Source organism: Mustela erminea, chromosome 12 (genome assembly GCF_009829155.1).
Source record: "Mustela erminea isolate mMusErm1 chromosome 12, mMusErm1.Pri, whole genome shotgun sequence".
NCBI lineage: Eukaryota > Metazoa > Chordata > Mammalia > Carnivora > Mustelidae > Mustela > Mustela erminea.
Window position 1 is genome coordinate 9,729,287 of NC_045625.1, and position 22,974 is coordinate 9,752,260.

Here is a 22,974-nt window from a genome sequence, read left to right on the forward strand (position 1 = left end):
GCTTCTGGAGTGGGATCTAGGATGGTGATCCTGAAACCATTTGAAGCCCTACTACAACTGTGGATCAAAGGCAGTCATTTGTATCTAAAGAGGTTCAAGATTACTTTGGCTCCCTGAGGAAACAAATGATCTAAATGAATAATTTGTGTGATCAATAAAGGGCAGGCTCTCTGGTGCTAATAAATCCAATACTGGTCAAGGATAAGTATTTTATAGGTGGGCAACCAGCTGAAAGGTTAATTGGCTAACTGTGGCAGAAATGAAACCTGAGGGCTTGTGTGATTATTTTATTCTGAGGCCCAGACCCTGCTACAGTGCCCCGGAAGCATTTGGACAAGCCTAGAGCGTAATACGGAAGGTCTTCAGGCCAAATTCCACACAAACCTTAAAAGTGATCTGCAGGGGGCGCCTGGGTGGCTCAGTGGGTTAAGCCTCTGCCTTCAGCTCCTGTCATGATCTCAGGGTCCTGGGATTGGGCTCTACAGCGGTCTCTGCTCAGCAGGGATCCTGCTTCCCCCCCCCCCCACCCCCGCGTCTCTCTCTGCCTGCCTCTCTGCCTACTTGTGATCTCTGTCAAATACATAAATAACTCTTTAAAAAAAAAAAAACGTGATCTGCAGTGCAGTGTGCTGTGGTGTTAGCCGCGGTTGGGAAAGACAAGGACCATTCTTCGTCCCTGTCCCCAGTGGCTCTCAGTGCCAAATACCAACAGGCTGCACCTCTTTCTGGAGAGCAGCTCTAAATACTAGAAAGACTTCAACCTGTAAATGTCCATTCCCTGATTTATACAGCCTTATTCTTCAACATCTTTGTGGTCAATTTTCTTTTTAAAGATTTTATTTTTATATAATCTCTACACACAACATGGGGCATGAATTTACAACCCTGAGATCAAGCGTCACATGTTCTACCGACTAAGCCAGCCGGGTGCTCCTTTGTGATCAATACTCCAAAGCAATCACATTTACTTAAGCTTTATTGCTAGTAAAACCCTTTTAATAGAGGTTTTTGCACTTGGGCTATCCATTTCCTCACCTACTGCGTAGGTGAGAGCAAGAGGGATATAGTGTGCAAAAAATATTTTGGAGGTATAAAACAGCTAAGGTTTCATTTAACTTCTCTGAAAGTCTATCATTTAATAAAAATGTGGCATGTATTAGTCAACTACAGTCACAATACAGTCATTATAGATTTCCCCTTCTGTGTTCATCCCACCGAACACAAAACAGAGCAGTATGTCAGTCTGACTTTCCTCATGTGAGTCACCACCTTCGGTCACTCCTTTGTCGGTGGAATCCCCTTTCTCAGTATCACAGTTTAGAGTGACAGAATTTGAATCTTCTTTCTCAGAAGGATACCTCACTGGCCACGGAATGACACACATGGAATGATCCAGTCGTCCAGGGGGTAGAAAAGTATCAAATTTAAGCAAGGTCCAATGCTGCTTTTCTATGTTAGAGAAAAGACAAACATACAAAAGCTCTGTTAAGAAATTTCCAGAAATGCTCAGTGATTTGCTATATCAGCCCTAACAGAAATAGGAAGCAACAGAAAGATCTAGGGCGGGGCGTCTGGGTGGCTCAGTTGGTTGAGCGACTGCCTTCTGCTCAGGTCATGATCCTGGAGTCATAGGATCGAGTCCCACATCAGGCTTCTTGCTCAGCAGGGAGTCTGCTTCTCCCGCTGACCTCTCTCCTCTCATGCTCTCTCTCTCAAATAAATAAATAAAATCTTTAAAAGAAAGAAAGAAAGAAGTATCTAGGGCTTCTGGATGGTGCAGTTGGTTAGGTGTCTTAGACTCCTGGTTTTGGCTCAGGTCCTAATCTCAGGGTTGTGAGATTGAGCCCCATGTCCAACTCTGCGCTCAGTGTAGAGTGGGCTTGCGAAAATCCCTCTCCCTCTGCCGCTCCCCTTCATGCTGTCTCTCTCTCTCTCTAAACTAAATAAATCTTAAAACAAAAAACAAAAAGCTAATGGCTGCTGCTTTAATGATGTCATTCCCTGAAGTTTGGCCTTTGTTCCTTTGGATTTAGATGTGGAGAGAAAAAACAAAGCACCTTGATACCTTCAAAGAATGATCACATTTGCTTAAACATTTGTTTAAAGACCCACAGTGAACACCCGCTCACCTATGTGATACTGGTACATTGTATCCAGCGCTCCTGTAGGAGTCATCCCTCCAAAGATATACAGGTGTTTCCCCACGGCCACAGCTGAGTGGGCAGCACAGCCTGTGGGAGGTACCCCAGTGGGACTTAGCTTCTGCCACTGCATGTCACCTGCCAAGAGAAAGCAAGTGGGTACAACATGACCTAGAAGATGGATTCCACCTTACCTGTCAGACTCCCGCAGTGTGCAAACCGATCCACTCAGCACTCTGAGAGGTAATACAGCAAGGTTTAATGGGCGCAGAAATTACTTGAGGGAGCTTCAAATTCTGTTTGGGTGTCCAGGGAGGGAGGAGGAGCTCAGTACTCTCTAGTTTTAGCAAGTATCTCAGATGATTCTGACATAAGTGGTCTTTGGAGCATACTGAATAACAGGATATTATCTTTGGTGAGTGTCACTACTTACTAATTTGGAGCCCAGAAGGAGTCAAGTTCTACGTGTGTGCACGTTTCAAATACTAGCACTTCCTTAGAAAGCAAATTTGGGAATGCTGGCTAGGCACTTTAAACATTCTGCTTGCTCACAACAGCCCTCTGAAACTGCCTACTCTGTTTTTACTGGTGAAAAAACAGAATCAAAGATGGAGACACTTGTCCAAGACCTCACAGCTAGCAAGAGGCACAGCTAGAATGTGTGTCTACTCAGGTCTGATGCTAGAACCTGTGTTCTCAACACTGTAACGTGCTGCCTCAAGCACCTGCTCCCAACCTATTTTGGCAAGGATATTTGCATCTTTTCAAACAGGCATTGAAATGAGGCATGATATTATTGCATTTTAGGTTTACAGAATTACCATGGTAGGAAAGGAAGAGAAATAGCCAGGAAGCAGTTCCTCAGCACAAGGGAGTAGGACTTTCTTTTTTAAAATACACATTAAGGGGCACCTGGGTGGCTCAGTGGATTAAAGCCTCTGTCTTCAGCTCAGGTCATGATCCCAGGGTCCTGGGATTAAGCCCCGAATCGGGCTCTCTGCTGAGCAGGGAGCCTGCTTCCTCTTCTCTCTCTGCCTGTTTCTCTGCCTACTTGTGACCTCTGCCTGTCAAATAAATAAATAAAATCTTTAAAAATAAAATAAAATACACATTAAAACCCCCATTGAGGGGTGCCCGGGTGGCCCAGTCAGTTAAGTATCTGCCTTTGGCTCAGGTCATGATCCCAGGGACCTGGAATCAAGTCCCATGTCTGGTTCCCTACTCAGCAGGGAGCCTGTATCTCCCTCTCTGTCTGCCGTCCTCTCCACACCCCCCCAACTCGTTCTCTCTCCCTCTCTGTCGAATAAATAAAGTCTTAAAAAACAAATAATTTGAAAATAAAGCCTCAGTTGACTGCTGCAAGGAACACCTCTGTGAAGATATTTTTCCATCTGTCAATTCAAGGCAGGGGCCCAGGATCTCAGAGTTGGAAGGGAGCCTAACCAGAACAAGAATCCCAACCAGTGTCACCGAGTCTCGGATGTCACCAACCTAGAGAATCCTTTATTGGGCAAGATAGCCCAAAACACTGCATAGCAGTTCTCCTGCCTTCTGCCCACTGTTCTAATTCTTGTACTCTACAGTAACACAAAAGATGTTCATTTGTTTGTCCATCCAAGGCATGCACTCATCACCCTCAATCTTCCAGACACTGTGGTAAGTGCTGGAAATATACTGGGGAACAAAAGAGACAAAGCCCCTGCCCTAAAGAAGCTCATGGTCTGAAAGAATGACCCAGAATAAGTCCAGGAACTCTAGGACACATCAGCCCTTCAGACCCCTAGAGACAATTCTCATGTTCTCCTTAATTTCTTGTGTGTGTGTGTGTGTGTGTGTGTGTGTCTGTTTAAGATTTATTTAAGAAGGAAAGAGAGAGGGAGAGCACAGAGGGAGAAGCAGACTTCCCTCCTTGAGCAGGGAGCCCAATGTGGGACTCGATCCCAGGATCCAGAGATCATGCATGACCTGACCCAAAGGCAGATACTTAATGGACTGAGCCACCTAGGTGCCCCCTCTTCCTGGTGTTTTTAACTATTTAGCATGGCTACCTCTAGACACATTCGAAGTTGTCCATGCCCCTCATGGGCACAGGGTTAATGGTTAATGCCAGCCAGGGAATCCAGTCAGGGAATACAAAGAGTAATGAATTTTAATGAAGGACCAGGGTTGTTGGAAGCATAAGAGATAATTCATGGCTGGGTACATAGCAAGTACTCAGAAAGGGACTGCTTTCCTTGGTTTTATTATTATTCCAGCCACAATTGACAGAAATCTAGCCAAGATTCTGCTAGCTGGCCGGTTACCCACACTTAAGGGCAGCGCTATATTCTATCAAAGCATATTTTATTTAATTTTAAGAAGACAAACCCCCATGCACTCTACCCTACTTACTTATATCAATGCAATGGAGATCATCATAGAATCTGTCCCCAGCCAAGCCTCCATGGATGAAGAGCTTTGTCCCTGCGGCCACCATCACATGACCATGCCGGGGGGATGGAGGTTTTCCAAGTGTTTCTGGCTGTGACCAGGTCATAGTGTCTAGAAAAGTAAATTCACGGACATCAGATGAAAAAGCTAGGAAGAAGAAGCTTCACTTCCCAGCAAAGAGACCTTAGGGTCATTCACTCCAACATGCCAACCCAAACCAGGCCTCCCTCTTCCCATAGCCCATACAGCCTCTGCCTGAACACTTCCGGGGCTAGAGAATTCACTACCTAACATGCCTGCCCCTTCTACTGGGCATTGGGAAACTATTCTTTGCTTTGGCCTGGAACTGCTCCAGAGTTCAAAAGAATGAGACTGCTTCTTCCACGACAGGCCTTAACAGTGTATCTTTGACTGATTTTCTGGAAGCCTGGGGGTAAAAAAAGACTACTTTCAAATGTAGAAGGGCCTGCTAAAGGGTCAGTATAGAGTAGGAGTCAGAACACGAGGTATGGAGTTAAAACTGGCTCATTTCATTGAACAACTTCGTGGCCTTTTACCAGCGAATTCCCTAAGCTCTAGTTTTCACGGTTGTAAAATGGGGGTAAGCATACTACAGCTCTCAGGGTTAAAGTATGGATTAAATGAGATGATGTATATAAGGCATAGGCTCAGAGGAATTACTCAGTGCATGAGAGTTTGTGTTAGAATTGCTATGGGAGGCATGTCTAAAGGTTGTGCATGGAGCCCCACTGTTTGAACGAATACAGTCTGAAATAATCTGAAAAAGGTTTATGCACAAACACATTCATCATAGCATTATTTTTAAGAGGGGAGAACTGAAAATAGCTTCAGTGCCTCAACAGGTGAATGACTGTTATTACCACAGTCATGACAGAACAGTATGTATTTATTAAAAATGTTGAAGACTAGGGCACGTGGCTGGCTCAGTCAGTAGAGCACGAGACTCTTAATCTCAGAATCAGTTCAAGGCCGACCCTGGGTGTGGAGCCTACTTAAAACAAACAAAAAGGGACACCTGGGTGGCTTAGTGGGTTAAAGCCTCTGCCTTCAGCTCAGGTCATGATCCCTAGGTCCTGGGATCAAGCCCCAGGATGGCTGCTTCCTCCTCTCTCTCTGCCTGCCTCTCTGCCTACTTGTGATCTCTGTCTGTCAAATAAATAAATAAATAAAATCTTAAAAACAAACAAACAAACAAATAAATAAAAATAGTGAAAACCTCCCAATCACAGGGAAAGTACTTAAATGAAAAATATAGGATACAAATATTACATGTAGAATTATCTCTGCTATTTTTAAATTTTATTTATTTTTATTAAGTAGACTCTACGCCCAACCAGTCCCATGCTCTAGTGACTAAGCCAGCCAGGTGCCCCATCTCTGCTGTTTAAAAAAAGAGAAAAAAAAGGGGGGCACCTGGGTGGCTCAGTGGGTTAAAGCCTCTGCCTTCGGCTCAGGTCATGATCCCAGAGTCCTGGGATCGAGCCCCACATCGGGCTCTCTGCTCGGCAGAGAGCCTGCTTCCTCCTCTCTCTCTGCCTGCCTCTCTGCCTACTTATGATCTCTGTCTGTCAAATAAATAAATAAACAAAATCTTAAAAAAAAAAAAAAAGACTGTAAACACACTGAGAAGTGAATAATTTGGGAGTGACAGTATTTTATATATACAAATACATATAAAGCATACATATATATGTACATTTTTTCCTCAATCCTTAGAGTTTCGTGTATTCAAAACCAACATTAGTTAAAAACTTTAAAAACTTCCTTAAAAGATTTGCAAAGACAAAAGTCATACTGTGATGTGTCTTCATTATTCCAATTTTACTTTGGAAGTTTGAAATTTTGCTTATTCCATCTTCTCAAAAAAGGCTGTGTCTCTCTTGAAAAACACACATGAAAATTATTTTGGTCATGTTATTGTAAATTGTTATTCATCAATGCCTACTAGTAAGAGGAAGAAATGTAAATAGATGCTCCTTATGCCAAAATCTGGCAAGAGGTCTCATAATTCCAAATGTTTACATCTTTTTCACCCAGGAACTCCACTCCTCAGCATCTACTAAATGTTGGTAACATACACAAAAGTTAATGTATATGTTCGCTGTCGCACTGTCAGCAAAAAGTCAATCAGTAGGAAAATGAATGCAGAGCCTACCCACAGGATAGGCTCTGCAAGGAAACTGATATTGACTTAGAAGACATCCATGTGTGTGATTAAATGAAGGGATCACCACAGTTCATCTTCCTGAGGTGCTTCCTGAGGTACGCCAGCCACTGTGCTATGCACCATATCACATTATCTCATTTAATCTTCCCAGCTCTTTTTAGTAGGCCCTATTGCTATCTCTATTTACAGATCAGTAAACTAAGACCTAGAGAGATTGACTGGTCAGAAGTAATATGGGAAGTGTCTGTCAGGTCTGGTCCTGAGTCCAGGTTCAGCAGCCTCAAAATCGCATGCTTTCACCTATGGAGGTTGAGCCTCACCCCTGCAAATGTAAGCCGCAGAAATGTATTTATAATCTGATCCCATGTATGTGTTCCAAGGTTTCTGTATCATTTCAAAATTCGCAGAAGAGTCATAAATGTCCATTTACCCACATATATATGATTTATAAATGCATAGGCAAGTCTAGGAGGACACATCAGGAACTGCTATGAGTGTTTCCCTCTGTTTGGGGAGTAGAAAGGAAAAGGCTAAAGAGGAAACTTTCGGGGTTTTTTTGCTTTATAAATTACACTGTTTAAATATTTTAAATTGACCATTTATACCTTTTTAAATGCACATGTTGCTGTGGGAGCAAGATATTAGGTAGGGGACACGTCAAAGACATCTAGAAGTGAGACGTCGGACAAAGTGTCATTTTCTAACCTCTGCCTCCTACATCAGGTAAGTTGTGGGCTGGGGTGGCTCTGACCTGGTAAGTGGCAGCCCTAGGGGGCCCGCCAGTCCATACTTGCGTCAAACACATGCAGCTTCACATCCTGCACGGGCTGGGCGCCTCTCTCTCCGCCCCCAAAGACATACAGCTGGTTTCCAATGGCCGCAGAGGATGTGTGGAATGTTCTTGGGGAGGGCAGAGGGCTGGTCACCTCGGGCACGGTCCAAGTCCTCGTTTCTGGTCCGGAGAGAAAAGGTCGGCCCCTAACATATCCAGGCTGATGGACCTCATATCTTGACTCTGAGACTAGGCACAGTTACCTTCCACACCCCCAACCCCAAGGTGGACAGCAGAAGTCTAGGCAGGGTTCTCGTGCCAAGGAAATCAAGGAGGGGTAACAGGGGATACTGAGAATTTTCTCAGATAGAGTCAAATCCCCCAAGACTGAAAATTAAGAATGAGGTCAATTTGGTTTTGGAGCTCTTCCTTCAAACATCCTCTCTGAACGCTCTTCTCCTTTACTGACTACCCTGGGCCCATTCAGAGCAGCCCAACACCTGCTAAAATTCTCCCCACTAGTGGCTAGAACTAAATGTGCCAAATTTCCCAGACTATGTGGCCATTAAAAGAAAATAGATAAACCAATCACAGTGTCAGTGGTAATAATAATAGCTCCTTCTAAATAGTCTGTACTAAGTAAATATTAGTTTCTCCATTTTACAGATAAGGGAATTGAAGCAGAGACAGATGAAGTCATTTGTTTAAAGTGACATGGCTGGGGGCGCCTGGCTGCCTCAGTCAGTGGAGTGTGCAACTCTTGATCTTGGGGTTGTGAATATGAGACGCACATTAGATGTGGAGGTTTACTTAAAAAATAAAATCTACAATAAAATAAAATAAAGTGACATAGCTAATAAATGTCCGAGTTAGGATTCAGATTCCATTCAGTACCACCAAGATCAATGTACTTTCCACTCTTCTGACTTGAGAATAAAATTAAACCATCTGTGGGACGCCTGGGTGGCTCAGTTGGTTAGGCAGCTGCCTTCGGCTCAGGTCATGATCCCAGCATCCTGGGATCGAGTCCCACATTGGGCTCCTTGCTGGGCTGGGAGCCAGCTTCTCCCTCTGCCTCTGCCTGCCATTCTGTCTGCCTGTGCTCACTCTCTCTCCCTCTCTCTCTCTGATTAAAAAAAAAAAAAAAAAATTAAACCATCTGGGGGAGGTCCAAAGAAGCCTCTCTCTTTTTAGAATGCAGCATGAGTTTTATAGAAACAGATGCATTAATTGAGCACCTTCCTTGTGCAGAAACCTTGTCCTTAGCATTTTTTTTTTAATTTTATTTATTTATTTGACACACAGAGAAAGATCACAAGTAGGCAGAGAGGCAGGCAGAGAGAGAGAGGGAAGCAGGCTCCCCACTGAGCAGAGAGCCCGATGCGGGACTCGATCCCAGGACCCTGAGATCATAACCTGAGCCAAAGGCAGAGGCTTAACCCACTGAGCCACCCAGGTGCCCTGTCCTTAGCATTTTGTCTGTCATCACCACTCAGTTCTAGAAGGTGGATGGAAAGCAGCCTCATTTTGTAGGCGATGGAACTGAAGCTCAGAAAATTTAAACCCTTCCCCCCAGGTCAGAGCATTTGTGAGTAGCAGAGCAGAGGTCTGAACTCAGATCTGTCAAAAGTCCCACGCTCGTGCCACCACAACACCCCAGGAATGATTTCTTGCCTAGGAAATTCTATGCCTTTTGTAAGGGTCTTTTTTGTTGTTTTTTAAAGATTTTTATTTGAGAGAGAACCAGTGGGGAGATGGGGCAGAGAGAGAGAAGGAGAAGCAGGTTCCCTGCTGAGCGGGGAGCCTGACATGCGGCTTGATCCCAGGACCCTGAGATCATGACCTGAGCCAAATACAGATGCTCAACTGACAGAAACACCCAGGTGCCCCTGGAAAGGTCTTCATTCAGCATCCAGAGTGCCACAGGAAGCATCTGTAATATGTATGCAACTCAACACAAACCTGGAGATGAAACAAGTCTCAGCCTCCATCTAAAGCAAAATGTAATTATCTCGAGAGTTATGGATCTTGGAGAGCTTTTGGATCTTAGGGGGAGTTAGAAGGTACACATCCTCTGGGATCAGAAAATCCTGGGATTGTGTTGCTCCCACATCAAAACACCAGCACAAATAACCACAAAGGACTTCTAAGCCTTTCAACAGACTGGACTTAGTAACGAAATAGCTAATGACTCACATTTTTCATATTTTGGGGGCATCGTGTCAACTTATATTTTCTAGAAGAGGAACGGGATCTGGTAGAAAATCAACTCCTCTGACAGAGGCTTTCTAAATTCTCCTTATTTTATTCAAATGGATGCCATCATTGAAAATCAAAAGGCCAGGGATCCAGATTCCATCTGCTAAACCATAGCTACATCAATCAAAACAACTACCCAGCATTAATTGTGTGCCAGATACTGAGTGAATTTATATCCTGGCCAAACTTAACAAGGTAAGAACTATGACTATCCCAATGGAACAGAAGACCATCTGTTTGCAAACAAGCATCTTATTGAGAGCACTGGGCAAGAATGGACTGTCGTGTGAAAAATGTCCAGGTTGCTCATTGTTAACAAAACGCATATTTAAATAATTAGATAAAAGTCTGTTGCCTATTGAATCAGCAGTGTTTAAAAATGATAAATTCAAGAGCACCTGGGTGGCTCAGTGGGCTGGCCTCTGCCTCCAGCTCAGGTCATGATCTCAGGCTCCTGGAATCGAGCCCCTCATTGGACTCTCTGCTCGGCGGGGAGCCTGCTTCCCCCCCCTCCTCTGCCTGCCTCTCTGCCTACTTGTGATCTCCATCTGTCAAATAAATAAATAAAATCTTTTTTAAATAAAAAGATAAATTCAGGGGTGCCTGGCTGGCTCACTGGCAGAATGTCCAACTCTTGATCTCAGTATTATGAGTTTAAGCCCCACACTAGGCACAGAGATTACTTAAAAACAAAATCCTGGGGCGCCTGGATGGCTCAGTTAGTTAAGCAACCAACTCTTAATTTCAGCTCAGATCTTGAGCTCATGGTTGTGAGTTTAAGCCTCAGGGCTGTGAGTTCAAGCCCATGTGAGTTTAATCCCCATGTTCAAGGCCCAGGTTGTGAGTTCAAGTCCCACGAAAAATAAATAAATAAAATCTTAAAAATAAAAGATAATTTCAATGCCAGTCAGGAGTGAAAATGCACTATTAATCAGAGCTGGAGAGAGCAGCAGTTGGAAAACTCTGGACATCAAGTCGGTAGCATGGATCAAAAGCCCTTAAGTTCACAGTGTTTTACTTTGGTCTTTTTTATTCTGGGCATGAATTCTTTTTTTTTTTTTTTAAAGATTTTATTTATTTATTTGACAGACAGAGATCACTAGTAGGCAGAGAAGCAGGCAGAGAGAGAGGAGGAAGCAGGCTCCCCACCAAGCAGAAAGCCCGATGCGGGGTTTGATCCCAGAACCCCGGGATCATGACCTGAGCTGAAGGCAGAGGCTTTAACCCACTGAGCCACCCAGGCGCACCCTGGGCATGAATTCTAAGCAAATAATTGTCAATCACTTCTTTTTTTTTTTTTTTTTTTTTTTTTTTTTTTTTTTTAAATTTTTTTTTTATTTTTGAGAGAAAGATGGAGAGAGCGCAAGCGAGCACAGGCAGACAGAGAGGCAGGCAGAGGCAGAGGGAGAAGCAGGCTCCCTGCCGAGCAAGGAGCCCGATGTGGGACTCGATCCCAGGACCCTGGGATCATGACCTGAGCCGAAGGCAGCTGCTTAACCAACTGAGCCACCCAGGCGTCCCTTGTCAATCACTTCTGAACAAAGATGTTCACACCTTGTTATTTACAATGGTAAAAATCTGAAAACAAACTAAGTTATAGTGTTGTCCCAAAATGGAGGATCATGCAGCCATTAAAAGTGATGTTAAAACAAAGTTAATAGGAAATTACTTCTACAGTAACTATGAAATGAAAAGGAAAAAGGTACCCTCATGTAGAATTGAAATAGTATGAACTCAGGCTTACTAAAATGCAGAGAAATAAAAGAAAGGAAGCACAGAGAGAGGTTATCAGTACCCTGAATGTCATAGGATCGTGGATGTCTTCTGTCCACTTTACACTTTTTTCAAATATTTTACAATGAATTATGTTTATGAAAACAACCCAAAATTTTTAACTACAATTTTTTTTTAAACTACTATTTTTAACAAAAAAACAAGTCCACCTCCCCTGGGAAGTTCAGGAACATTCTCTCAGAAGAGAGATGTCCTTAACTGTTTTGTCTGTGATAAAACTGCCAGTGAGGCTAGGCAGGAACTTTGCACTATTTGGCTAAAAGAAACATAAAAGGAGGATCTAGGTCAGGGTGTCTTAACTTTGGCACTATTGGCATTTGAGTCTAGATAACTTGCCATAATGGGATGCTGTCCTGTGGATTACAGGATGGATAGCAGCATCTCTGGCTTCTGCCCACTAGATGCCAGTAGCAACCCCCCACACCGCGAGCTTGATCACCAAAAATGTGTCCAGACTTGGCCAAGTGTTCCCTGGGGGACATAGTCACCCCCGTTTGAGACCCCCTGATCTAGGTGACAGGTTCTAGGCTGGCTCAGTCACTGACTCCCTGGTGACTTTAGGAAACTCACTTCCCCTTGACCTGGTTGCCCCCTTGGCAGAGCTGTTCTCGGAAGTTTCTTCCAGTTTTGGCTTTTAAGAAGTTGATGGTTGTACATGGTATGAGGCGGGGGAGGGGGGATGCTAGATGTTAAAATTCCTATTTTCAGGCACCTGGGTGGCTCAGTCAGTTAAGTGTCTATGTTCAGCTCAGGTCATGGTCCCAGGGTCCTGGGATTGAGCTTTGCACAGGCTCTCTGCTCAGCGGGGAGTCTGTTTCTCCCTCTCTCTCTAGCCCTCACCCCCGCTGATGCTCTCTCACTTTCTCTCTCAAATAAATAAGTAAAATATTTAAGAAAATAAATAAAAAATGAAAATTCCTATTTTCTAAGAGGTAAGCAAAGTTAAATGAATTATTCAGGACAATCCAAATGAGTTTTGCTCCAGGAAATGGAATCGGAATTACTTCTTTATTTAGGTAAATAAAAATAACTTTTGGCTACTTACCAGAATTCAGAACTTGCAGGCAATTGCGATTTCCTGACCGGTCAGCACCTCCAAACACCCAGATGGTATGAGGTGCACAAGAGGGAACGAAGCTGGCATGCTCGTAACGGGGCAAGAGGCCCTCCACAGCGGCCAAATCCCACCGGTATGTTCCTAGAAGACATTTCACTCAGCCCCAGCGTTGGAGCTGCCAACTGCTTCTATTAATTGGCAGACTTGAGAGAGGGGGAAATGGTCAAAAGCGTAAGTGAACAATCATCAGGTCACTTGCAGGAGAATATGGTCAAATTCTAAAAATTCCTATAATAGAAACTTCAGGGGTAATCTGCCTAGTCCAGAAACCCTTCTCTAGGGAAACTGTCCCCATTCTACCAACCATCAGGGTGGAGATCCCAGAAGACCTGTTTGTATTACAAAACCTTGACTTTCTGGCTTCAACTGATTGGTTCAAAGGTAGTCACTTGACCCAAAATGGGTCAATCAGAACCTCCCTCCAGAGAAGCTGGAATTCAAACAGATTTCTGAATTTCTTCTATCATGTGTGGAGAAAGAGCTAAAGTCGAAGTCCAGAGAAGAGAAAAGAAACATCAACATAAAGAAGTAGATCCCCGGGGCGCCTGGGTGGCTCAGTGGGTTAAGCCGCTGCCTTCGGCTCAGGTCATGATCTCAGGGTCCTGGGATTGAGTCCCGCATCGGGCTCTCTGCTCAGCAGGAAGCCTGCTTCCCCCTCTCTCTCTCTCTCTGCCTGCCTTTCTGCCTACTTGTGATCTCTCTCTGTCAAATAAATAGATAAAATCTTAAAAAAAAAAAAAAAAAAAGTAGATCCACCAGAGAGAGTGAGGGAGAAAGTAGATGGTTTTTTATGGCTTTCCAATTCCTTTTTCTGCTCTCTCCTGAGGATGGGCTGTATTTCCTATGTTTAGATTCTTCCTTATTTTTCTGCCAGTTTAAGAGAATTTCTGTTACCTTCAACTAAACGATTTCTGGCTAAAACAAATTCACAACTGCCGAGGGGAGTCCCCATTTTACAGGGCACTGAAGCCCAGATGGCTCAGACAGCTTAGCCAGGGTCACAAAGCTAGTACTAAGTCCCACCAAAAATGTTTGTGATCTAAACAGTGAGTTTCTTGAGGACAGGAAGAGATTTCACTTGCCTTTGATTTCCTAGTGCCCAGTGTACTTCAGATGTCTATGCAGGAGGGAAGGTGGCACATTGGGGGATAAGAACCCCCCTGAGAGGGGGCATCTCTACTGTTGCCATGTAGACATGCAGGGCTACTGATGTCAGATCTCCCAAAATTATCAGAAGCCAAACCATTTCCATTTTTATATGTAGACCTTTGCACATTTGGTTGGTGAACAACTTAGATCATAATAATAAGAGCCATGTGACATGGACCTAACAAACTTGTATGTGGGCCACTGGTTTTCTTCTGCCTATTGCGTGTAGCCCGGAGTGGCTACCATTCATTCCTTCTTCATTCATTCATTCATTCATTCATCCATCCATCCATTCATCCATCCACCCAAATACTTAAAAAAGTACCTACTCTGGGGGGCCTGAGTGGCTCAGTCAGTTAAGTGTCTGACTCTTGATTTTGGTTCAGGTCATGATCTCAGGGACAGGAGACCCAGCCTCAAGTGGGGTTCTGCGCTCAGAGCATGGAGCCTGTTTAAAGAATCTCTCCCTGTCCCTATCTCTCTGTACCCCACTGCCATTTGTGCCCTCACTCACTCTCTAACAACAACAAATTAATTTTTTAAAAAGGACCTACTCTGTGCCAGGCACCAGGACAGTGGCTTGGGATACAATGATGGATAATATAACTATGTTCCTTGTTTCCAAGGAACTTATACTCTTGTGGGGAAGACAGACAAAAAACCAATCACATGGGATAAGAGCTGTGAAGGGGGAGAAGAATGGGAAAGCACAGAATACTATGGACATACAGAAGGTGGGCTGTCACACTGTGATTTATATTAAGAAATACAGATGTGATCTTTGTCAGTTCCAGGCACAGGGCTCTTAAGACCCTTGGAATTTCCGAAACTATAAGATTGTAAAGGTGTCTTACATACCAAGTGCCTGGGTTTACGTTTATGAGGTGACTTCTGGAAAGCCCTAACGATGGGGGCTGGTTGTCAAGGGAACTAACCATATGATTAGAAGTTTGGAACTTTCGGGACGCCTGGGTGCCTCAGTTGGTTAAGCAGCTGCCTTCAGCTCAGGTCATGATCCCAGCGTCCTGGGATCGAGTCCCACTCACATTGGGCTGCTTGCTTGGCAGGGAGCCTGCTTCTCCCTATGCCTCTGCCTGCCACTCTGTCTGCTTGTGCTCACTCTCGCTCCTCTCTCTCTGACAAATAAATAAAATCTTTAAAAAAAAAAAAAAAAAAAAGAAGAAGTTTGGAACTTTCAGCCCCAGCCTCCCACCCCGACCTCTAGGAACGGTAGAGGGGATAGAGGTTGAATCAATCACCAGTGGCCAGTAATTGAATCAATCATGCCTGTGTAAAGAAGCCTCCAGAAAAACCCGGAAGAAGGGGTTTGGAGAGCATCCAGGTTGGTAAACACAAGGAGTTGCTGGGAGACCGTGCACCTTAGAGCATCTGGAAGCTCCGTGCCCTTCCCCCATTCCTTGCCCTACGCATCTCTTCCATCTGGCTGTAGCTGAGTTATATCCTTTTATAATAAACCAGTGATCCAGTAAGCAAACGATTTTCCCAAGTTCTGTGAGACACTCTAGCAAATTAATGGAACCCGAGGAGGGGATCATGGGAATCTCTGATTTAAAGTTGGTAGGTCAGAAGCACAGGCAGCAACATGAACTTACAGTTAGTATCTGGAGTGGGGAAGGGGTGAGAGAGTCATATAGGACTGGGCCCTTCACCTGTGGGATCTGAAGTTAAGTCCAGGTGGATCGTGTCAGAACTGAACTGAGTTGTGGGATACTCAGCAGGTGTTGCAGAATTGCTTCATGTGGGGGAGGATCCCCAGATATTTGGGGGCCAGCAATGAGGAACTGAGACTAGTGTTAAGAGGAGAGATACAAGTAGCAATGCCTAAGCTAGTCCAGAAGCAGCAGGGAAATCTTCCTGATGGAAGTGATAGTTAATCTGAGATCTTAAAGATGAACCGTTGCTACATGATAGGGAAATGGAAGAGCCTTCCAAGCAGAGGAAACAATATGTGCAAAGCCTTGGAGACCAGAGATTTAGACACGTCCAAGGAACTAGAGGATACTCAGTGTAGCAAATGCGGGTTTGGGAGAGCCAAGAAATGAGCTGGGAAAAGCTTGAAACATGGGAGGGACATGGTCAGATTTGTATTTTAGACAGTACTCTCTGGCTAGGTATAGAAAATGCACAGTAGGGGCGCCTGGGTGGCTCAGTGGGTTAAGCCGCTGCCTTCGGCTCAGGTCATGATCTCAGGGTCCTGAGATCGAGTCCCGCATCGGGCTCTCTGCTCAGCAGGGAGCCTGCTTCCCTCTCTCTCTCTCTCTACCTGCCTCTCCATCTACTTGTGATCTCTCTCTGTCAAATAAATAAATAAAATCTTAAAAAAAAAAAAAAAAGAAAATGCACTGTAAAGGGGTAAACTTGGAAGCAGGGAGACTAGAGAAGAGGCTGTTGGAATGTTTAGTGGAGAAATAATAATGCTCGGACTGCAGTAGTAGTATGGGAAATGGACAGACACGGATGAAGATAGAGACACTTGAGACTTGGTGATTAACTGGATATGTGGACGGAAGACGAGGTAGATCCATCTATGTCTCGCAGAGGACTATTTGTTTGGTGAAGGAATGGTTGAATGTTCAGGGCTCTAAACAGACACTGTGTACCCCCCACCCCCCCATAAAAGAAGCTACTGGTTGGGTGGATGTGTTCCAGAGATCTGCTGAGACCTTAGGGAGTTCTCAGGGATGTTCATTTCCTTAGAGGACATCCCTGCTCTCTAGTTGGAACTGGTGTCCTGACAAATGCTCTGGTCATGGCCAGTGTAGCACAAGCTCTGCTCTTTGGCTACAGGACACCTGCTCCACAGGTGCTAGTCTTACCCAGGTCCAAGATGTGCACATCTGAGAAGCTCCTGTGTGGATCTGCTCCCCCAACAATGAAGACCTTCCCAGTCTTGGCGTCACCAACTGGAGGTAAATAAGAACAGCTGTGGCCAACCCGAGCACAGGGGCTCTCTCCAGGCGGGGTCAAGGTGTACCTGCCAAAGGGAGGATGTATTCAGAAGACCTGGGCAGCAGCATGTTTTTTTCACTCCAATGAAATAGTCCCCCAGGATGAGGGCTCTTATACACACACACACACACACACACACACACTTTAAGTTGTATCCAGCAAAGCGGTATTTCCCTGATTAATCATAGTACCTTGCATTTGCACATAACATTTGGCTTTTCAGTTTTGTCACTACTTCATCTCATGTTAGCCTAATGGGGATGCCCTGGACTAGTAACTGTCCCCACTGGGTAGACAGGGAAACTGACAGCCAGAAAAATTCAGTGGTGTGTCCAGGCATGAGATGGGAGTCGTGAGCATGATTTGTGAATTCAGGCAGACTGGGTTCAAGCCCCAGGTCAGATGCTTTTGAGAAGTGTGACCCTTTGGAAGTCATTTAACCTTTCTAAACCCTCCTTAGTTTCCTCATTTGTAAAATGAGGACGGCAATAGTTCTTACCTGGGAAGGGTAAGATAAGGTCTTGTAACCAGTATAGGGAGGATCTCAATGAATGGTGGCCAGAGCTTCCGGTGCACTCACATAGGAACCTACAGCCCTAGCTCTCTAGCCACAAGCCCTCGATGCATTGTCAAGTAATATCCTCCAGAACGTGCTGATTTTAAGAGCTTTCCCAGACTATTCATAAAGCTTGGCCTGATAGAAGCCAGAGCTAGGACTCTCAAAAAAACCAAATACGGGACCCATCCATCTCATTCTCTAAAGTTATTCTGAACATGACTGTAAAAACATACTTCAAACTTCCTGGTTGGAAAAGAAAATTCTGCAGCTGTTTCTCAGGCCCTGTCTCATTTGACCTTTCTCGCATCTGATGCTCCTGATTCTTCCCTCCTTCTCGTACCTTTCTCCTTACCTGGTTCTCCACATCTCTTCTTTTTGTTCTCTACCCATCTTTCTGACTGCTCTTTTGTTTTTGTGCTCTGAATCCTTCCCCACCAGCTGTTTCCTGAGGCTTAGTACCCCTGGATTCTCTTCGCTTCTCAATCTCCATTTGCTGACCTTATCAAGTTCATCGGCACTGATGGTCTCAGTTACCACCAACCTTTAAATTCATCAGTGATTTCCAAGTCTCCATTTCTTTTCCAGATCTCTCTTCTGATAACCAGACTCACACCTCCTATTATTACCTGAATGATTCCCAACAATGTATCATGCCCGTGGCTAACTTCCTGACAGCCCTGGTTTCCCTTAATCTGCACAAAACCCCTTGAGGACAGTACTATTTTTTTTTTTTTAAGATTTTATTTATTTATTTATTTATTTGTCAAAGAGAGAGACAGCACAAGCAGGCAAAGGGGCAGGCAGAGGCAGAGAGAGAAGCAGGCTTCCTGCTGAGCTAAGAACCCGATGTGGGACTCGATCCCAGAACCCTGGGATCATGACCTGAGCAGAAGGCAGCAGCTTAACCGGCTGAGGCAACCATGGTGGAGGACAGTACCATTATCAACATCTGCCTTTTACAGCTGAGGGCCCAAGACATTGAAAGATGAAATAACTTATCCAAGAGTACACAGCCACCCAGATGCCTGGTGAATAAGACAAAAAATTTCTGTTTTCAGAGCCCTTATGGATTAGTTGGGAAGAGAAACATTAAATGGATAAATTCACAAATATCCATTTTATTTATTTATTTATTTATTATTTTTTTAAAGATTTTATTTATTTATTTGACAGAGAGAAATCACAAGTAGTCGGAGAGGCAGGCAGAGAGAGAGAGAGGGAATCAGGCTCCCTGCTGAGCAGAGAGCTCGATGAGGGACTCGATCCCAGGACCCCGAGATCATGACCTGAGCCGAAGGCAGCGGCTTAACCCACTGAGCCACCCAGGCGCCCTATCCATTTTATTTTAATTGTGCTATAAAAGAGTACAAGGGATATATTGTATGACAACACGTCATGAGAGGGCCTTAATATGTATAAGGAGAGGTGGGAGAAGGAGGTGGTCGGAGAAGGCTTCCTGAAGAAGCGCCATTTGAACTGAGAAATGAGTAGAAGTTAGCTGGACAAAGAGAGGGATGAAAGATGGAGGGAAAGAGTGACCCAGCTAGAGACCAGTATCAGAGTTTGCAGTGCGAGGCGTGTTAAAGAAGAGAAAGAGAACAAAGGATGACTTAGGGTACTTGAGATTGGAAAGACAGGCAGGGACAGATCATGCAAGGTCCAATGGGCCATTTGAAGGACTCTGGTTTTTATCTTAAGATCAAAGAGGCACAAGGGGGGGACACCTGGGTGGCTCAGCTGGTTAAGCAGCTGCCTTCGGCTCAGGTCATGATCCCAGTGTCCTGGGATCGAGTCCCACATTGGGCTCCTTGCTCAGCAGGGAGCCTGCTTCTCCCTCTGCCTCTGCCTGCCATTCTGTCTGCCTGTGTTTGCTCTCTCCCCCTCTCTCTCGCTGATAAATAAATAAAATCTTAAAAAAAAAAAATTTCCTTAAAAAAAAAAAAAGGCACAAGGCGTGCCTGGGTGGCTCAGTGGGTTAAGCATCTGCCTTCGACCTGGGTCATGATCTCAGGATCCCAGGGTTGAGCCCTGCCTTGGGCTCCCCGCTCAGTAGGGAGTCTGCTTCTTCTTCTGCCCCTCCCTGCTGGTGCATTCACACTCTTGTCTCTCTCAAATGAATGAATAAAATTCTTTTTTTTTTTAAACTTTAACTTTTTTTTTTTTAAGATTTTATTCATTTATTTGACAGACAGAGACCACTAGTAGGCAGAGAGGCAGGCAGAGACAGGAAGGGAAGCAGGCTTCCTGCTGAGCAGAGAGCCCAATGCAGGACTTGATCCTAGGACGCTAGGATCATGACCTGAGCCGAAGGCAGAGGTTTTAACCCACTGAGCCACCCAGGAGCCCCAGTGGATAAAATTCTTTAAAAAAAAAAAAAAAAAAGAGGGCGCCTGGGTGGCTCAGTGGGTTAAGCCGCTGCCTTCGGCTCAGGTCATGATCTCAGGGTCCTGGGATCGAGTCCCGCATCGGGCTCTCTGCTCAGCAGAGAGCCTGCTTCCCTCTCTCTCTCTCTGCCTGCCTCTCCCTCTACTTGTGATTTCTCTCTGTCAAATAAATAAATAAAATCTTAAAAAAAAAAATAAAAATAAAAAAAAAATAAAATAAAAAAAAGAGAGAGATCAGAGAGAGGCATGAAGGGTTTTAAACCAGGGAATGCCAGGATCAGATGTATGTTGGCTTGGGAGTAAGAGTGGACACTGGTAAGCCAAACCAGAAGCAAAGTCCTACAAAGCACTGCCTCCCCCCTACAGTCTTCTGTGAGCCCTGCTTCAGTGCTGACCACATTTCCTCACCATCACCTGCTCAGGGCAGCCCCTATAATGCGGAGACTATTCTGCTCTGTACCTTCAGCACCTACACGGCAGCTGCCCCTGCCGGGCCAGTGTTAGCTGTATAAAGGGTTGGTTGAACCAGCAGCCGAGAAACAGTAAGGCCGGTTTAATCCAAATCCTCTTCCCTGAAAATCTGAAAAGTGAGTCACAGCTTGAGGCAAGACACGGTGTTGGAGCTGAGGCTGCCAGATGGTCAGTGCCTTACTCTTCCTAGAAAATGGATTTTAATAAAATCAACATCTGCTCTGCAATAATTATTGCCCCACTATCTTTCCTCTGAAGACCTTTCCAGACAGTTTGAGTCTAATTACCAGCAACTACAGACAGTTTCATCTCTCCCCTTTTTCATAGATGATCAAATATGAAAGTAAACAACTTAAAATGAAACAAAAACTCTTGTTTTTCTCTGTCTGAATCCTTCCTTACAGACCATGTTGCTTTCCTGGGCTTGTCTCCAGGCTCCAAGACTGGCAGCAGCTTCATGGTATCCTCTGCATAAGAAAGAAAGGCACTTTTTAGACATTTTAAATTATCTTCCGCCTAAAACACAGAACAAATCAGGTCAGTTTCTTCCTTAAAAACTTTCCTTTGGGGGCGCCTGGTTTGCTCAGTGGTTTAAGCCTCTGCCTTCAGCTCGGGTCATGATCTCAGCGTCCTGGGATGGAGCCCCACATTGGGCTCTCTGCTCAGCAGGGAGCCTGCTTCCTCCTCTCTCTCTCTCTGCCTGCCTCTCTGCCTACTTGTGATCTCTCTCTGTCAAATAAATAAATAAATAAATCTTAAAAAAAAAAAACTTTCCTTTTGATGTGCCAATTCCTAGGGCCTGATTAATTTGAATAAGCATTACCAACACTTTGATATAAAGTTATATTTGGGAGGCAAATATAATACAACTTTATTAACACAATTATACAAGGTTTTTGGTTAAAGTTTTCTGTGTATCTGTGATTTTCATGGAGAAGGGGCATATACAAAATTTTCAGGGGGACACTTGGGTGGGTCAGTTGGTTTAGTGTCTGCCTTCAGCTCAGGTCATGATCCCAGGGTCATGGGATCGAGCCCTGCATTGGGCTCTCTGCTTAGTGGGGAGCCTGCTTCTCCCTCTACCTACTGTTCCCCTCCTTGTGTGCTTCTCCCTCTTCCTGCTGGTCCCCCTACTGGTGTATTCACTCTCTGTCAAGTAAGTAAAATCTTAGAAAAAAATTTTTTCAGGGCCCATAAAATATTCACACTCATCAAAAGATAAAATATTTTGTTTTATTTATTTTTTAAAGGTTTATTTCTTTTAATAATCTCAACACCATACACAGGACTCGAACTCACAATCCGGAGATCAAGAGTCACGTGTTCTTCCAACTGAGCCAGCGAGGCACTCCAAAAGATAAAATATTTTATTTTATTTATATTTTAAAGAATTATTTATTTGGGGAGGGGAGCAGAGGAAGAGGGAGAAGTCCCAAGCCAACTCAGCGTGTATCCTGAAGGTGGGGGACTGGATCCCATCACTCCAGAGATCACTACCCCAGCTGGAAACCAAGAGTTGGAGGCTTAATGGACTATACCACCCAGACACCCCCAAAAAAATATTTTAAAAGGCTGGGAAATACTGAACTCTGGGATAAATCCTGGCCTCAGCATGGATTTCAAAGCCTTCTGGACTCAACCTTCTTCTCAGGAACCCAGCTCCACACTTCTTGCTATAGTGAGCTCTTCTTGTTGTATTTGTTGTTTCTAACATGGCAGGCCCTTTCATATCTTGTATCATTTTTAAAAAGATTTTATTTATTTATTTAACAGGGAGAGAGATCACAAGTAGGCAGAGAGGCAGGCAGAGAGAAAGAGGGGGAAGCAGGCTCCCTGCTGAGCAGACAGCCGGATTTTTTTGGGGGGGTGGAATGCGGGGCTGGATCCCAGGACCCTGAGATCATGACCTGAGCAGAAGGAAGAGGCTTAACCCACTGAGTCACCCAGGCGCCCCCATATCTTGTATCTTGTGCTACCTCCCCTACCTGAAATGTCTTGTCAACTAGGAAAATCCCAATGAACCTCCAAAGCTCAGTTCAAACGTACCCCCCCCCCTTCTCAGTGTAACCTTCCCTGATTTGTTGCTTTCCATTTACATCCTCAAGTTACTTCCTTCTCCCTCTGCAAGGTTATCCAGCCACCATCATTGCAGGGATCACCCTGAAAGTAATTATCTATTTAAAGGTCTCTAGTTTAGATTCTGCACTGAATTCCAACAGAACTGGGCCTCTCAGATTCAACCAGAGAACCTACCAATGGGCTCGGCTTAGAGTAGAACTGAGGGATGAGTGAAGAAGGAAAATGGATGAGATTCCTGGGACATAAATGGATAAATTCAACCTTTGGCCTAAGCCCCTGGCCACGGTCCGCAAGACCCAGTGGGGAAAACTTCGAATGGGCGGGGACTTCCTACAGCCACCCCTGCCAGTCCCATCCCCCAGTCACCATCCCCGCGTGGCAGCGATAGAGGACAGGAGTCTGGATCGAGAGAGCACAGGCTGGTTCCTTTCCGTCATTGTCGCCGGGCCGGAGTCCGATCGTACCCTCCCCAGGGCTCTCCAACCGGCCCGGGCCCACTACCCTAAAGGATGGGACCGCCCCCGCCCAGGATAGCTTGAGACCCACCGCCCGGAGAATCCCAGACCCTGACCGCATTACCTGCGGCAGCTAAGGACGGTCCCGGTTGTAGCTCCGCCCTTAATGTGGGCGGGGATTACAACTTCGCCCCTCCCCCAGACCC

General features: G+C 44.9%; 1 protein-coding gene across 5 annotated transcripts; it reads right to left on the bottom strand.

Annotated features, from left to right (window-relative positions):
* Positions 1-1,123: 1,123 nt before the first annotated feature.
* On the bottom strand, positions 1,124-22,974 carry RABEPK (Rab9 effector protein with kelch motifs). Of its 5 annotated transcripts, XM_032306665.1 has the most exons (8): positions 22,893-22,973; positions 20,641-20,701; positions 16,688-16,845; positions 12,630-12,782; positions 7,550-7,711; positions 4,533-4,682; positions 2,130-2,279; positions 1,124-1,449 (listed from the first exon to the last, which is right to left on the bottom strand). In XM_032306665.1, exons 2-8 carry the CDS (start codon positions 20,691-20,693, stop codon positions 1,157-1,159), a joined length of 1,119 nt encoding a protein of 372 aa, XP_032162556.1. In that variant the 5' UTR covers positions 20,694-20,701; positions 22,893-22,973; the 3' UTR covers positions 1,124-1,156. The 5 variants fall into 5 exon arrangements, with proteins under 5 accessions (XP_032162556.1, XP_032162560.1, XP_032162561.1 ...); XM_032306669.1 differs by lacking the exon at positions 12,630-12,782 and having other exon boundaries at positions 22,893-22,974; XM_032306670.1 differs by lacking the exon at positions 7,550-7,711 and having other exon boundaries at positions 22,893-22,974.

Excerpts from the sequence above, each read along its gene's own strand:
- RABEPK (XM_032306665.1), bottom strand. The coding sequence starts at position 20,693 with ATGAAGCTGCTGCCAGTCTTGGAGCCTGGAGACAAGCCCAGGAAAGCA. Across the intron at positions 16,846-20,640 it reads AAGCCCAGGAAAGCAACATG|GTACACCTTGACCCCGCCTG; the intron begins GTCTGTAAGGAA and ends TCCCTTTGGCAG. Across the intron at positions 1,450-2,129 it reads AATGTACCAGTATCACATAG|AAAAGCAGCATTGGACCTTG; the intron begins GTGAGCGGGTGT and ends TCTCTAACATAG.